Source organism: Pseudorasbora parva, chromosome 5 (genome assembly GCF_024679245.1).
Source record: "Pseudorasbora parva isolate DD20220531a chromosome 5, ASM2467924v1, whole genome shotgun sequence".
NCBI lineage: Eukaryota > Metazoa > Chordata > Actinopteri > Cypriniformes > Gobionidae > Pseudorasbora > Pseudorasbora parva.
The window spans coordinates 27,114,156-27,129,901 of record NC_090176.1 but is presented as its reverse complement, the minus strand read 5'-3'; the positions used below and the strand labels follow the sequence as shown (position 1 = coordinate 27,129,901).

Genomic DNA, 15,746 nt, shown 5'->3' with positions numbered 1-15,746 from the left:
CATTGGTATAACAAAGATTTAAACCTTTATGAAACTGAAATCTTTTTGTAACATTTTACTGCCAACGTACTGACCCCAACACTATTGCATAATAAATCAGTAGTATAAAATACATTTATTTTTACAGTAAAAATAACTGTATAGTGATGTATGCTGTTATCGTTATACTCATGGCATGATTTAAGATTTTGGTCCTACTACCCAGCCCTAGTCTGTGTTTTACTCATGCATTAATAATCACACTAATTTGTCTTCCATTAATGTTCTTCAATCATGACTGTGTGAACATCTGCTTATCTGTGCTGATTCTGCTGTTTGGCCACAGTAAGGTGGACTCCTTTGGCTATACCAATGTTTACCCTGAATTATCCTACTCACACAGGTAAATTAGACTCTGGTGTTTGCACTACCATTTTTATTTAACAAAGTTGTTAATGAATGCAATGCTTTCAGGCTGTGCATCCATAGATGAGTTATCCATTGATTAGGTCTTTCATCTGTAAGTTTATTGGTGTAATCTTATCTCTTTCATTTTGGTTTGCAGGTCCATTTCCAAATCTACTCCAGAACTTGATGAGGTGGCAAAACCAGATATTAAAGGTCAGTGCAAGTTTTATTTTTCCTCTAACCCTTTTATGTGTGTCTATTGTTGGTTTGACAAATAAGGAGCCGCTGAGACAGCATTCCTCATGAGCGTGTTTTCAGTGTTCCACATGCTGTAAGGGCTGCCGTTAAATCACACGCACACACACAAACAGTACGGTGCTGTATAGTCTGCGGCTTTCTGCAGGTGTGTACAGCAGACACAGAGGTTTGGCAGGATGGCTGCTGGAGGAGGAACTGAGGAGAAAGAAAAACCCTCAGATCCAAAAAAAGCAGGCAGCAAGTGAGCTAGAGCTTGAGAGGAGGAGCATCCTCAATGCCATGAAATACAGAGATCCAGAGAGAGGTGGGCTCGGCTCGGCTCGGATCCATGCCAATCAATCAGCTCAACCAATCACCTTGGCCTTATATTCTGCAAATCAAAATCAGATGTAATCGAGTCTGTGTCCACGTGATCAGTGTGCATTTGATTAAAAACTGTAATATAAAAACAGTGGGGTCCAATGTTTCTATTTTTGAATTGCTAAAATTATCTAATATACATTACACTACCATTTAAAAGTTTGGGGTCAGTAAACATTTTCATTATTATTTAATCATAATTTAATAATGAATACTTATATTCTGCAAGAATGCATTCAATTCATCAAAAGTGATAGTAAAGAAATTGAAGGTACATTTTTTTAAACCCTTTTTTTCCCAGTTTTAGTTCACCCAAAAATGAAATTGATGTCATTAATGACTCACCCTAATGTTGTTCCACACCCATAAGACCTTCATTCATCTTCAGAACCCAATTTAAGATATTTTATATTTAGTCCGAGAGCGTATTTAAGTGTATCCACACTTAACTGTCCATGTCCAGGAAGGTCATAAAAACATCATCAAAGTAGTCCATATGTGACATCAGTGGGTTAATTAAAATCTCTTGAAGCATCGAAAATACATTTTGGTCCAAAAATAACAAAAACTATGACTTTATTCATCATTGTCTTCTCTTCCGCTTTTGTTTTCGTCAAATAAAGATTTAAATGGTTGTGAATCAGCTTATTGATTCATGATTCGGATCGCCAGTGTCACGTGATTTCAGCAGTTTGACACGTGATCCAAATCATAAATCAATATGTTGAGTCATGACCGTTTTTGAATCTTTATTTGAGGTTTAAGAAACAAAAGCGGAAGAGAAGAGTTTGTATTATCTTTCTGGACATGGACAGTATAGTGTGCATACACTTGGATATGCTCTTGGACTAAATATAAAATATCTTAAGTGTGTTGAAGATGAACGGAGGTCTTACGGGTGTGGAACGGCATTAGGGGGAGTCATTAATGACATCAGTTTCATTTTTGGGTGAACTAACCCTTTAACTTTCTTTAATCATTAAAAAATGCCCAGTTTCCACAAAAATATTAAGCAGCACAGCTGTTTTCACCATTGCTAATAATAAATAAAAGAATTTGAGTATTAGAATGATATTTGAAGGATCATGAAACTGAAGACCAGAGTAATGATGCTGAAAATTCAGCTTTGTCATCACATTTTAAAACATTAAAATAGAGAACCGTTATTTTTAATTGTAATAATATTTCCCAAGATTACAATTTTTTTAATGTTTTGGTCAAATAAATGCATCCTTTCTTTCAAAAAACAATCTTACCAATCCCCAAACTTTTGAAAGGTTTAAAAAAAAAATACAACAGTAAGTTACATTTGGATGTCTTAGTTGTCCTTGTTTTGCTTTAATAAACAGCAACACTCGAGCTGCATGATCATGATGTTCAGCACGATTCAAGATGATCCAAAGAGCTTCATCTTGAGCTGTAGTGGAAGCAGAAACATCTGGCCATCTGTGACTGTATATTGCCAGGCTTACATTATATTTTGGATCCCAGATTTTCACTGTGGTCTTAAACATTCAGACCCCACTATATATAATCATATGAAGATTATCAGAAATCAGTTGCTTTCGATGTGAAATTACATGATGCTTGTTTATCAACTCTATTTACAACTGGTCACTTTGTTATTAATGATAATTTTTGTCTGAGCAGCAAGCAGTGGTCTGGGTGAGGTCAACAGGGACTATAAGAAAGACCCTCTGTCCCGGGCTGAAGTGGAGAGGCAGCAGATCCTTCAGGAAATGAAGAAGAAGACATCCTTGAACACCGATAACAGCTGGATTCGCCAAGAGAGCTCTGCCAGTGTCCCTGCCAAAGAACCAGTCGATCTTCCCATTAGAAGGTTAGTATTTGCCAGTTTTCCAACTTTGTAAGCAAACAATAAAGAAAAAATGACTGAATGCTCCTTGAAAGATGCAACTGATGTTACTTGTGAATTTTAAACATTGACAAACTCACTTTGCTTGCAGGGGTGAGTCTCTTGACAACCTCGATATGCCTCGTTCCTCCTGGAGATCATCATGGAGCACATCTAACAGCACCTCGTCCATACCAGACTACAGCCGTCCTCATTCGGCCCTCTCTGGCTCCTCGTCATGTCATAGTGGACGTCCAGGGTCTGCCACTTTGGAGGCTTCTCAGTCCATGAGCTCCCTCAGGCAGTCTTGGTCTCCATCTGCGACTACACCAGAGCAAGAGCCTCAAGCGCTACCACGAAACAGGTATTCCTCTCTAAAAGAAATTGTTATTAGCTTCTGAACACTCTAAAACAGTGGTTCTCAATTGGTGGTTTGATGAAAGCAGAATAATACAATGTAATTATAGATAGGAAAAACAAAGGACTTTTAAAAGTAGGAGAAAACAAACATCCATAATATTTTGTAAACTGCAGTTTTATAGTTCAATTAAGAAAAACATTCCATTGCATTAATACAAAGATACAATTCAAGATATTATCTATTCTTTGACAATATGTTATGCAGTGTCAAATCAACCGTTGCTCGTCAAATGCATGTTAATGAGGTGTCATTCAATGAGAGTAAAAAACACATAGACATACGAATCCATTTTAAACCCTGCGGCTCGCGACACACTGATGTCTTAAGACACAAAACGATGGGTTTCTGCGAGAAACCGAACATAATTTGTTTGTTTTTATAATTATATATTTACATAGATGCCTTATTCGACCGATCCACGCCATCTGTGCAGGCACTAATGAGGAATCAACACATATATATATATATATATATATATATATATATATATATATATATATATATATATATATATATATGATTGTGTCAGGTTTTTGGCCTTACTCTATGAAAGTAATGGCATTGGGAATATACTAGATGAGATTCGTCTGATATGAGGTAAAAAAATAAATAACAAAAACTGATCGTTTTTTGTTATTTATCACTCATCAATGTGTCGCCACGAGCCACAGGTTTAATATAGATGTGCTTTTTACTCTCATAGTGGCTCTCATAGAAAACACCCCATTAACACACATTATACGAGCAACGGTTGGAAAATTTTATTTATTTATAATTTGGCCCAGTGCTTGTTCTATGTGATGATAAATGAATATGCTAAAGATGCACTCAACTTTATAGTTGCACCATAAGACCTTTTTGTTGACAATTTATATGATAAACAGTTTAGGTACTGTGTTGGGCAAAACCATTTGAGAACCACTGATCTAAACGATTCCATCCATCCCCATGTGTCTCCCATATTCTTGTTGTCTTCTAAATGTGTTTGGACCCCACATAAGCCATGGGCTGTGTGCAAATCTGTTGCTTAGTCATGTTTTGTATAATCTAGGTCAGTGAGTGGCAGGAAAATCTGTTCGTTCTGTAGTAAACCACTGGGCAAAGGAGCAGCAATGATCATCGAGTCCCTGGGGCTCTGTTTTCATTTGAATTGTTTCAAGGTGAGCTTTCAGCTACTCAGAGGTCAGGTCCACTCTGGCTTCATCAGTGACTAACCTGGCTAATCTCCCCTGCCTGCTTTTCTGATTATTCTAATCAGTTGTTCTGTTTAACACATTTAACACATATAAAATGTCAACCCAGAGAATCAAAATGCCAAATCTAACCTTCTTGCTGATTCATGGATAACGACACTGACAGCTCTGCTCTTTGACTTTTCTTTCTTTGCTAAAAGACTGTCATTTGTTTCTCTTAAATGCAAACAAACCATCGAGAACAAACCGTGTGCATTTTTAAAGGTTGGACTACACAACTCTATTTCTGTCAAGAATGGAATAAGTGTGATGTACTAAGAAGATTTTGATTGCATCTGTACCAACACAATTCCAACACGTCTTATTCACTACCCACCCATAGTTAACTTTACCAGTTACCCATGTGCTGGTTTTGCTCTGCATCATAGCATATTCCAAAAAATAAAAATAAAACACACCTCATGTACATATATGCAAATTAGAATAGTATGATAAATTGCACCGTGTTCACTAATTTATAAGTACTTATTTGATTGGTGCAATAAACATTGTGCTATTATAAAGTTGTATTCAAAAGGCATGTTTGTGTATGTGTACAATTTGCAAGGGTAATTCATGATGGTGAACAGCATTATGATGGGATATATATCCAAAAATGTTTTTTATGATCTGCTGCGCGTTACATAATTTAGCACTAAGAATTGAACTTTAAGACGGTAAATTGCACTGCGTGTAGACCGTTCAGCATATTTCTGTAGAGAATTGGATGCTAAAACAGCACAGGCAAGTGCATGTAAATAAACAGCGCTATCAAATGGGTGGATTCATTCTTATTTAATTCCCATCCGAATTTATTCCACTGTCTTACCTTCAAAGCAGCCATGTGGCTCATCTAGAGCTTAATCATTCGTTTCACATACATCATTTGTATTTCTGCTCGTTCTTTCATTCACACTGTTCTTTTTAATCTTGTTGTTGGGATATTTCTGGTCCTTTGGGCGGGTGTTACTTTCTCAATTTCCTATCCTCTTATGCTGCTTGCCGCCATTGACTTCAAGCTAGGATTCTCTCTTTCACTCTTAGATTGAGGTGAGTGTATGATACGGCGTTACATGGAGCATTATCTTTCTAACAATATGTTCTTTCATCTTGTGTTTGCAGTGCTCTGACTGCAGGTCTGATTTGGGAGGCTCGGAAGCAGGAGCAGAAGTCAGAATACGAAGCCAACAGCTCTATTGTAACTCCTGCTATATACGACTCAAAAGTAGGCCAGACATCTGCAATATGTGCAATATAGTTCACTGAGTGATTTCTGATCTTCTTTATGATGACAATATGTTTCTCTTTCCAGCTGGACAGCCCACAGCCATGTGATCATGCTGTACTGCAGCAGATTGAGGAAGAACCAATCACAGACAAGCAACTGTAAACACTAAGAGTGTGTTGGAGATGTGATGAACATTGAGTGATTCAGTCAGCCTTTATTATTCAATGAGCTTCTATTCTTCCTTTTTTTTCTTATGAGAGGGTGAGATTCCTAAGGTTATGTTTATTTGAAAGTATTAGTAATTGTTTGTACAAAAGGGATGTGCATGTACCTGAAAATGAACTATGCATTTGAAAAGATAAATCATACACTGTCTTTTTCATCATCGCTGATTCCTGGCTGGTTAACTGATATTTGTATGGTCCTAAAAGTGTTTATAGTAATTAATAGAAATATGCTATTTTATTGTTATTGCTTATCTAGGTTTCTACTGCAGTATGTGCTATATAAGGGTTTGCTGACTAAAATATCCTGTTAATATTCCACTTCATCTGTGTGCCTTTTTGTGTTTTGATGGGGAAAGATAATTAAGGATAAATGCATAAAGAATTTATTTAAAATGGCATGGTTAGTAAGCAGCACTCGTGAGTTATATATTGGTAGCATCTGTTTTATGCATCGGAGCAATTTCTCTGCAGGGGGAGAACATGAATCTAAAACAAAAGCAGCATTCTCAGTAATAATTGTAAATAAAATGACCAAACTATGACTTACCTGGGTGTCATTTATTGACTAATCGCTCATTAATCAGATTTCTGCACTGAAGACTGTCCCTAAGTAAGACTAATTTTTCATACTGTTCATAACCTCATCAGAGTTTTCATCCAATACCCTTTTCAATTGTTCATGTATTTTTATTATACAGCACTGCATTTCCCATGATAATATATTTTCAATTAGTGTGTATTTATTAATGACATACAATTGTACAATCACAATTGTTGGGAATTTACTGCTGGTTCTCTAAAGGGGAATCAGATGTATTAGGGCCTCAGGAGCATTCCCATGATCATTTATGCATATTTATTTCATGATAACTCTGTTTATGAAAACAGAACAGTTTTCTTCTAACAGAGAGCATCGGCTGATTCCGATATCAGCTAAGTATTGCCAGATAAAATACTTATTAATATAACCATTGTAACCATTTAAAGAATTTAAGATTGCCTTAAGCCCCAAGTCTCCCCATGTGTATTTGTCTTTCTTACCCTGTAGGGAACATTAGGCTACAATGGCACTTATCAGTTTTAAAAATAAAAAAAATGATCACCTGAAGCTAAAAACTGAGTGGAATTTTTTTTTCTAGATATGGAGCATTTTGATGGAGTCTCCTTCTGGCAGTTTTCCACTCTTTATTACTTTTAGATTTCATCCATGTAAAACTAATTGACTACTTAGCCTTCTTAGCTATTTATTTATTTATTAACTTTGTCTCTTATTTATTTATATTTGCTTTATAAACCTGCATATTTCTTGGGATTAGATTTTCATTGATACTTACGCTCTGTGAACAAGTTTACAGGCACATTAGCCCCAGCTGGCATTGCTTGAGTTGAGTTTAACCCTCGTAAGGATTAATTCCTGAATAGCTATAGAAAACAAATAAATTACTTTATATTTTACATATGTTTAAGGCTAAAATCATTTTCCAAAATTGGTTTCTACACCTGACCTTTGTCTTATTATGGTAAATTATTTTTGGTAAAGGATCTGAAACTTCACACACACATTCAAATGCATTTTCAGTGAACGGTCAAAGGTGTGAAAAAGTAGTGTTTAAGATGCGTTTAAAAGCTTTATTAGTCATGTGCTTCTATGGAGCTAGAAATATGACAAAATAAACTGCATTTGAATATTATAAATCTGAATTATTGACAAGTGTAATCGAAAAAATTATATATTATGTTGCATTTTACATAGTTCGGAATTAGAATTTTTAAATGTTGTATATAGAACATTTGAAATTGAACACATCTGAAATGTTTTTATCTCAAAATTGTAAAGACATGTATTAGACATAACAGCAGATATTTTGTTCTGAATAATAGACTGGAAAAATTCAGTTTTTGAAAATACAGATTCAAGATGTTAAATGAAGAAGAAATTCAGAACATCAAATTCAATATTCTAAAATTCAAACCGCAAAAATTCAGATCTTACAGAAAGCCCAGAGGTCATCATCAGGGAAGAGTAAAGGATGTCAGAAAAGTCAAACGGAGCACCATCTGATCGTTTCATTTCCTTTTTGTAATGGAATAAAGAGCAAAGATCAAACAGCCCTTTTATACTTTTTTGTTTAGATTAATGCAAGGAAATAAAAAAAGTTTGACTAAATATAGGCTACACAAATAAAACATTTAGTTTACAGCTGCATATGTCTCTGAGATTATATATATATATATATATATATATATATATATATATATATATATATATATATATATATATATATATATATATATATATATATATATATATATACAAAAAATGTGCATATGTGATACAAGTTCATTCTCTTTCATAATGTAATGATAAAAATTAAACTTTCATATATTTTAGATTCATTGCACACCAACTGAAATATTTCAGGTCTTTTATTGTTTTAATACTGATGATTTTGGCATACAGCTCATGAAAACCCAAAATTCCTCTCAAAACATTAGCATATTTCATCCGACCAATAAAAGAAAAGTGTTTTTAATACAAAAAAATTCAACCTTCAAATAATTATGTTCAGTTATGTACTCAATACTTGGTCGGGAATCCTTTTGCAGAAATGACTGTTTCAATGCGGCGTGGCATGGAGGCAATCAGCCTGTGGCACTGCTGAGGTGTTATGGTTAAGATTGGAGAAATTGGTGTCTATCTGTGAATTTAAAGGCATCATAAAGAAAGTGGTAATGAAGGCATGTGATTGTTTTTGTTGAGAGAATCCTATGTATTACTATTTCTTTATTATTGTACTTGTTGTATTTTAATATGTTGTCAGACTGTATGGCCAGGTCTCTCTTGTAAAAGAGATTTTAATCTCAATGAGACTTCCTGGTAAAATAAAGGTAAATAAAAAATGTGGAGGTCCAGGATGCTTCGATTGGGGCCTTAAGCTCATCCAGAGTGTTAGGTCTTGCGTCTCTCAACTTTCTCTTCACAATATCCCACAGATTCTCTATGGGGTTCAGGTCAGGAGAGTTGGAAGGCCAATTGAGCACAGTAATACCATGGTCAGTAAACCATTTACCAGTGGTTTTGGCACTGTGAGCAGGTGCCAGGTCGTGCTGAAAAACCAAATCTTCATCTCCATAAAGCTTTTCCAACCCAGGCTCATTGGAAATACGTGACTCTGCCGACATTTTTGCAACACCCAAAATATGTACCGCCAGGTATGTTTACCTGCACTTTTTGGGTTTAACGTCCACTGGAGGCGCTAAGTGGTAATATTTTTAAATATAAAATATAAAACCATCATCTCCACGTGTATGTCTGCACCATATGATTCCGCCAACCTGATCTCACAAAATGAATATTTATAGCCTAATTTTATATTTTAGAGCAACTAACTCCACTCCTACCCTAAACCTACCCACTCTCAACAATATAAAGCATGTAACAAGCAAATAAATGTACAGTCACAGGTATTTATTGCAAAAACTGACCAAAAAACTGTATAAAAGTATTAACTCATGTTGCATTCCAAGTCTTCTGAAGTCTTCCGATATCTTCATGTGAAGAACAGAGTTGATCTTAATGTTTTAGTCGTTGAAATGATGATCGCACTCCTTTGCGAACAGAACACACACGCACTTGTTCATTCATATTTCTAATTCAAATGATACACAAGGCAAGTGACGCGATCGGTCACGAGACACACGAGAGCCAATGGCATTTTACAATCAAAGCTGACGTAATGACTCAATTGGTCACGAGACACACGACAGCCAATGCTGTCAAAGCTGACGTGATGTTTCTTCCGGCGGCAATATTTGAAATTTATTATTAATCTGACGGATGGACTCAACGTTACTGACCGCTTTTGGGGATTTTCTTCACACAAATCAATCGTTTGGCCTCGGAACACTAAATTATGCATGCAGTCGTATCTGCCTGTTTTATCCTGTTTTTTATAATACACAAATGGGTAGGTTTAGGGAAGGGATTGAATTACGCGTTCAAAATGCGTTCAAAATGAATATGTGTGTGTGTCCACAAGGTAAATGGATTTATAAACACATTAAATTGTTTTTTTGAAAATGTAAAAATGAGGAATGTTTCTTGTGATGGGTAGGTTTAGGGGCTGTGTGTGTGCGTGTGCGTGTGTGTGTGTGTGTGATGGGTAGGTTTAGGGATAGGGGAAGTGTAGGGGGATAGAATGTAACGCCGTTGATAAACACGCTAAAAAGCTATTATGCATCTTGATAGCACACCAAAATGGCATACGAATTGGCGTGTCATACATACATCATTTTATGAGATCACTCTGGGATTGGAAAAAAAAAAATACCACTTTACCCCTCCGGTGGACGTTTCACCCAAAAAGTGCAGGTAAAAGTACCTGGAGGTACATATTTTGGGTGTTGCAAAAATGTAGGCAGAGTCATGTATTTCCAATGAGCCTGGGTTGAGCTTTTCAGCAGATGGAAGCATGAAGTGCTCCAAAATCTCCTGATAGCTAGCTGCATTGACCCTGCCCTTGATAAAACACAGCAGACCAATTCCAGCAGCTGACATGGCACCCCAGACCATCACTGACTGTGGGTACTTGACACTGGACTTCAGGCCTTTTGGCATTTCCTTCTCCCCAGTCTTCCTCCAGACTCTGGCACCTTGATTTCCGAATGACATGCAAAATTTGCTTTCATCCGAAAAAAGTACTTTGGACCACTGAGCAACAGTCCAGTGCTGCTTCTCTGTAGCCCAAAGTGGCTTGACCTGGGGAATGCGGCACCTGTAGCCCATTTCCTGCACACACCTGTGCACGGTGGCTCTGGATGTTTCTACTCCAGACTCAGTCCACTGCTTCCGCAGGTCCCCCAAGGTCTGGATTCGGCCCTTCTCCACAATCTTCCTCAGGGTCCGGTCACCTCTTCTTGTTGTGCAGTGTTTTTTGCCACACTTTTTCCTTCCCACAGACTTCCCACTGAGGTGCCTTGATACAGCACTCTGGGCACAGCCTATTCGTTCAGAAATTTCTTTCTGTGTCTTACCCTCTCGCTTCAGGGTGTCAATGATGGCCTTCTGGACAGGGTCGGGTCGGCAGTCTTACCCATGATTGTGGTTTTGAGTAATGAACCAGGCTAGGAGTTTTTAAAAGCCTCAGGAATCTTTTGCAGGTGTTTAGAGTTAATTAGTTGATTCAGATGATTAGGTTAATAGCTCGTTTAGATAACCTTTTCATGAAATGCTAATTTCTTGAGATAGGAATTTTGGGTTTTCATGAGCTCTATGCCAAAATCATCAGTATTAAAACAATAAAAGACCTGACATATTTCAGTTGGTGTGCAATGAATCTAAAATATATGAAAGTTAAATTTGTATCATTACTTTGATCACATATGCTAATTTTTTGAGAAGGATATATATATATATATATATATATATACAGTGACTTTGCGACCTTTTGCCACATTTCAAGCTTCAAACATAATGATATGAAACTGTAATTTTTTGTGAAGAATCAACAACAAGTGGGACACAATCATGAAGTGGAACAAAATGTATTGGATATTTCATAATTTTTTTAACAAATCAAAAACTGAAAAATTGGGCGTGCAAAATGATTCGGCCCCTTTCCTTTCAGTGAAGCAAACTCTCTCCAGAAGTTCAGTGAGGATCTCTGAATGATCCAATGTTGACCTAAATGACTGATGAAGATAAATAGAATCCACTTGTGTGTAATCAAGTCTTCGTATAAATGCACCTGCACTGTGATAGTCTCAGAGGTCCGTTTAAAGCGCAGAGAGCATCATGAAGAACAAGGAACACACCAGGCAGGTCCGAGATAATGTTGTGGAGAAGTTTAAAACCGGATTTGGATACAAAAAGATTTCCCAAGCTTAAAACATCCCAAGGAGCACTGTGCAAGCGATAATATTAAAATGGAAGGAGTATTAGATCACTGCAAATCTACCAAGACCTGGCCGTCCCTCTAAACTTTCAGCTCATACAAGGAGAAGACTGATCAGAGATGCAGCCAAGAGGCCCATGATCACTCTGGATGAACTGCAAAGATCTACAGCTGAGGTGGGAGACTCTGTCTATAGGACAACAATCAGTCGTATACAGCACAAATCTGGTCTTTATGGAAGAGTGACAAGAAGAAAGCCATCTCTTAAAGATATCCATAAAAAGGGTTGTTTAAAGTTTGCCACAAGCCACCTAGGAGACACACCAAACATGTAGAAGAAGGTGCTCTGGTCAGATGAAACCAAAATTGAACTTTTTGGCAACAATGCAAAACTTTATGCTTGGCATAAAAGCAACACAGCTCATCCCCCTGAACACACCATCCCCACTGTCAAACATGGTGGTGGCAGCATCATGGTTTGGGCCTGCTTTTCTTCAGCTGGGACAGGGAAGATGGTTAAAATTGATGGGAAGATGGATGGAGCCAAATACAGGACCATTCTGGAAGAAAACTTGATGGAGTCTACAAAAGACCTGAGACTGGGACGGAGAATTGTGTTCCAACAAGAGAATGATCCAAAACATAAAGCAAAATATACAATGGAATGGTTCAAAAATAAACATATCCAGGTGTTAGAATGGCCAAGTCAAAGTCCAGACCTGAATCCAATCGAGAATCTGTGGAAAGAAATGAAAACTGCTGTTCACAAATACTCTCCATCCAACCTCACTGAGCTCGAGCTATTCTGCAAGGAGGAATGGGCAAAAATGTCAGTCTCTCGATGTGCAAAACTGATAGAGACATACCCCAAGCCACTTACAGCTGTAAAAGGTGGCGCTACAAAGTATTATCTTAAAGGGGCCGAATAATTTTGCACGCCCAATTTTTCAGTTTTTGATTTGTTAAAAAAGTTATGAAATATCCAATACATTTTGTTCCACTTCATGATTATGTCCCACTTGTTGTTGATTCTTCACAAAAAATTACAGTTTCATATCATTGTTTGAAGCCTAAAATGTGGAAAAAGGTCGCAAAGTTCAAGGGGGCTGAATACTTTCACAAGGCACTGTATATATATAACTTTATGGATAGTAAAATGTTGCATACAGGACAATTGAGCTGTGTCCACACCTATGGTCCACACCCATGAGCTTCGTCATAAAAGCAGTTAAAAACGGTTCTGTCAGACAAACTGTCACACTTGTGATCTTCTGAAATATTTTCTAATTTAGTAATAGTCCTATTATTCTGAAGTGGAACTGAACATTGGTCTGTGCTTTAGCCTGCTCTTCTATGTCCAGCACACCCTCACCACACAGATTTTACTTCGCACAATTAAATAAAATAGGCCGGGTGCTGATTAATATTTCATATCGCATACACATTTTTTCTGTGAAATGCGTTAAGTTGCACAGAAGAAAGCCCGATCTAGGACCTGTCCTGTACAGTTTAAGAAGCGGTATAGCCTACTACTGCTAAGACTATATTTTGTTGATCAGACCTGTGAATCCGAGATCGCCCTCTATACCCCTCTATAGCCATTGTCCGAAACATGTTTGAGTGCACTCATTCAACCCCACACACTGCAATAACGAGTGTAGCTCTACAGCCGATGTAGGGCTACACTCAGCGGCTGTCCCGACTTCACACACTCGTTTTCATTCCCTCGTTCAAGTTAACTGTAACCTATTAGTGGACTAAAGTAGGTAATAGTGAATGAGGGTTTAGGGGGCGATTTTGGATTCAGCCCTGGAGAACGACAGATGACGTCAAATGCTAAGATTTTCTTCACTAAACAGCGATTTGTAAACCATGCACGAAAAATTATAATACAAAAAATATTTGGGTTGATATGGTTAAATATTATTATTTTATTTTAAATGCAATTTTCTTTTTCGTCGTTAATAAATTATGGTTAACCATGGGGAATCAATCAACACGTTTTGTTTAATTTAATTTTATCTTGCCTGCAGCTCTACGGCGATCGTAGTCACATGGTTTTTACGGCGCGGGTGATTGACTCAAAAAAGCTGCTTCTGCGCCCCAGGAACGCTAACGTTTAGCTTTCTCCAGGTATTATGCACTTTATTGGCTATATAATTGATTTAAATATTTTTCAAACTTTATACAGGCCTACACGTCCTCTCACCAAAACTATCCTCCAAAGAATGCTGTTTCTAATTTCCCTCACTATCGTAATTCCGGTTTGTAATTGAAGCCAGCGTAGTAAGCTACAGGAGGCGCTGTTAGCCTAGATTAACAGTTTGACCTGTGGACCACCATGCATAAAGAGATCTTTGAAATTCAGTTAAAGAGGTGCTACAGATGTCCGATCTCATTGTCTGTGTGTCTTCAGTTTGCTGGTTGGAAAGATAGAGGGTTTCCTCCACCCCCAAGCTCTCCCACCTGCTATCTGGACTGAAGCTAATTTTAGTCCGCTTTATTGATGTCGTCAGCCATGTCTAGTTGCCATGGTTTTATTTTCTCACTGAACATCACCTGGCTGCAAGGTAGGCTACTACATTTAAGCTCACATTTGCTAGGTAACATTGACAAAGTAAAGGGAAAAGCATTCATACCTGTACCACTCTATATCCTTATCTAAAAAATTTGAATTAAGAAATATACTTTTTCCGCTTGTTTTTATATTCTTAATTTTTTTTTCTAATTTAGTTATAATTGTCTGCCGTGTTTGATAAAAGACTGCCAATGTAGTGTTATTTATATACTATTATGGAATTTATTAATATACATAAAAAAGACATTTTTATAGGCCTATGCTTTTTTTATTAGTTTTTTTAGAATATCTCATCTTACTTTTTATTTAGTTGCCTTGCCGAAGCACCATTGGTCTGGTAGTAGCATTTAAGTTGACCTGTGCGCTATTCTTGTCTGTATTCTTCAAGAATTATATTAACTTTAACCAATTAGACCAGCAAATTAGTAGCCTATACATTGTAGTAATTAAGAGGGTTTAAAGTCACAATTGTAATGCATAGCTGAGCGAAAAAAGAAAAAACTTGATGGACAATTTTGTCCATTGTCCATGGGGAAATGATTGGATGGTTGTGGTTTGCTATTGCTGTGATGTCATCTGAGTGACAGGTTGTCCCGCTCTCTTGCCAGTAAACACATCATCAAAGAGAAGAGATGTCACTGTAAGAGGAAAGGGAAGTTACTTTGATTTAAGATTACTTTTTTAAAATAATTGTTCATAAAAAATTAAGATTAACATACACTGTCTTTTTTTCTTTTTCTTTTTTTTGCACATGATATCAAACTTGTGTGGTATCTCATCCCTGCTTTTTTCGAGTTTAATGTGTTTTTAGCGAACAACTTTTACTTCTTATCAGTGATTTTTCTTCTTCTTGTGTCATGATAAGCAGAAACTTCTTCCGGCGCTTTGAAAAGGATTGTTCTAGGACCTTTTGATGAAGTGAAAGGAAATCAAGTTATATCCTGATGTGTCCCGGACTGTAGCTCTAGGCAATACTTTGGATTAAGATTAATGTTCTCGTTTTGTTCTAGGCTAGCTCTGTGGAGGCAAATGAGCACTTGCCTTTCTTTTTTTCTTTTCTTATACAGCTCACATTTTGTTTTACAACACAGAGTTTCCTGAAAGTATTCAATTAATGCAGAGGTTTGTTTAGATATTATAGTGGTCTTGTTTTGGTAAATCGTACAGGTAGTTGGATTTTATCCCCATTTTCTAGTGTTTTGTCATGGCATGTTATTATCAGCCTTTCTGTGCAAGGCTTCTGTTGTTTCGTGGAGGTGGGTAATATGCTTATTGAGTAAAGTGGCCATTAAACAAGCACTTAGTA

General features: G+C 36.9%; 2 protein-coding genes across 4 annotated transcripts in view; both read left to right on the top strand.

Annotated features, from left to right (window-relative positions):
• The window catches only part of lmo7a (LIM domain 7a), a 54,238-nt gene extending 47,724 nt beyond the window's left edge, over positions 1–6,514 (top strand). For 2 of the 3 annotated variants that reach the window (XM_067443673.1, XM_067443674.1), the window contains exons 28-35: positions 326–382; positions 545–600; positions 791–949; positions 2,656–2,845; positions 2,973–3,224; positions 4,333–4,441; positions 5,636–5,738; positions 5,826–6,514. In XM_067443673.1, the coding sequence (XP_067299774.1) occupies positions 326–382; positions 545–600; positions 791–949; positions 2,656–2,845; positions 2,973–3,224; positions 4,333–4,441; positions 5,636–5,738; positions 5,826–5,848 (949 nt within the window). In that variant the 3' untranslated portion in view covers positions 5,849–6,514. The remainder of the gene's footprint in view (positions 1–325; positions 383–544; positions 601–790; positions 950–2,655; positions 2,846–2,972; positions 3,225–4,332; positions 4,442–5,635; positions 5,739–5,825) is intronic. The other variant, XM_067443675.1, reaches the window with a different exon arrangement.
• A 7,671-nt stretch (positions 6,515–14,185) lies between these two features.
• Positions 14,186–15,746, top strand: part of acod1 (aconitate decarboxylase 1) — a 40,559-nt gene continuing 38,998 nt past the window's right edge. The window contains exon 1 of the mRNA XM_067443670.1: positions 14,186–14,432. The gene's annotated coding sequence lies outside the window, so the exon portion shown is untranslated. The remainder of the gene's footprint in view (positions 14,433–15,746) is intronic.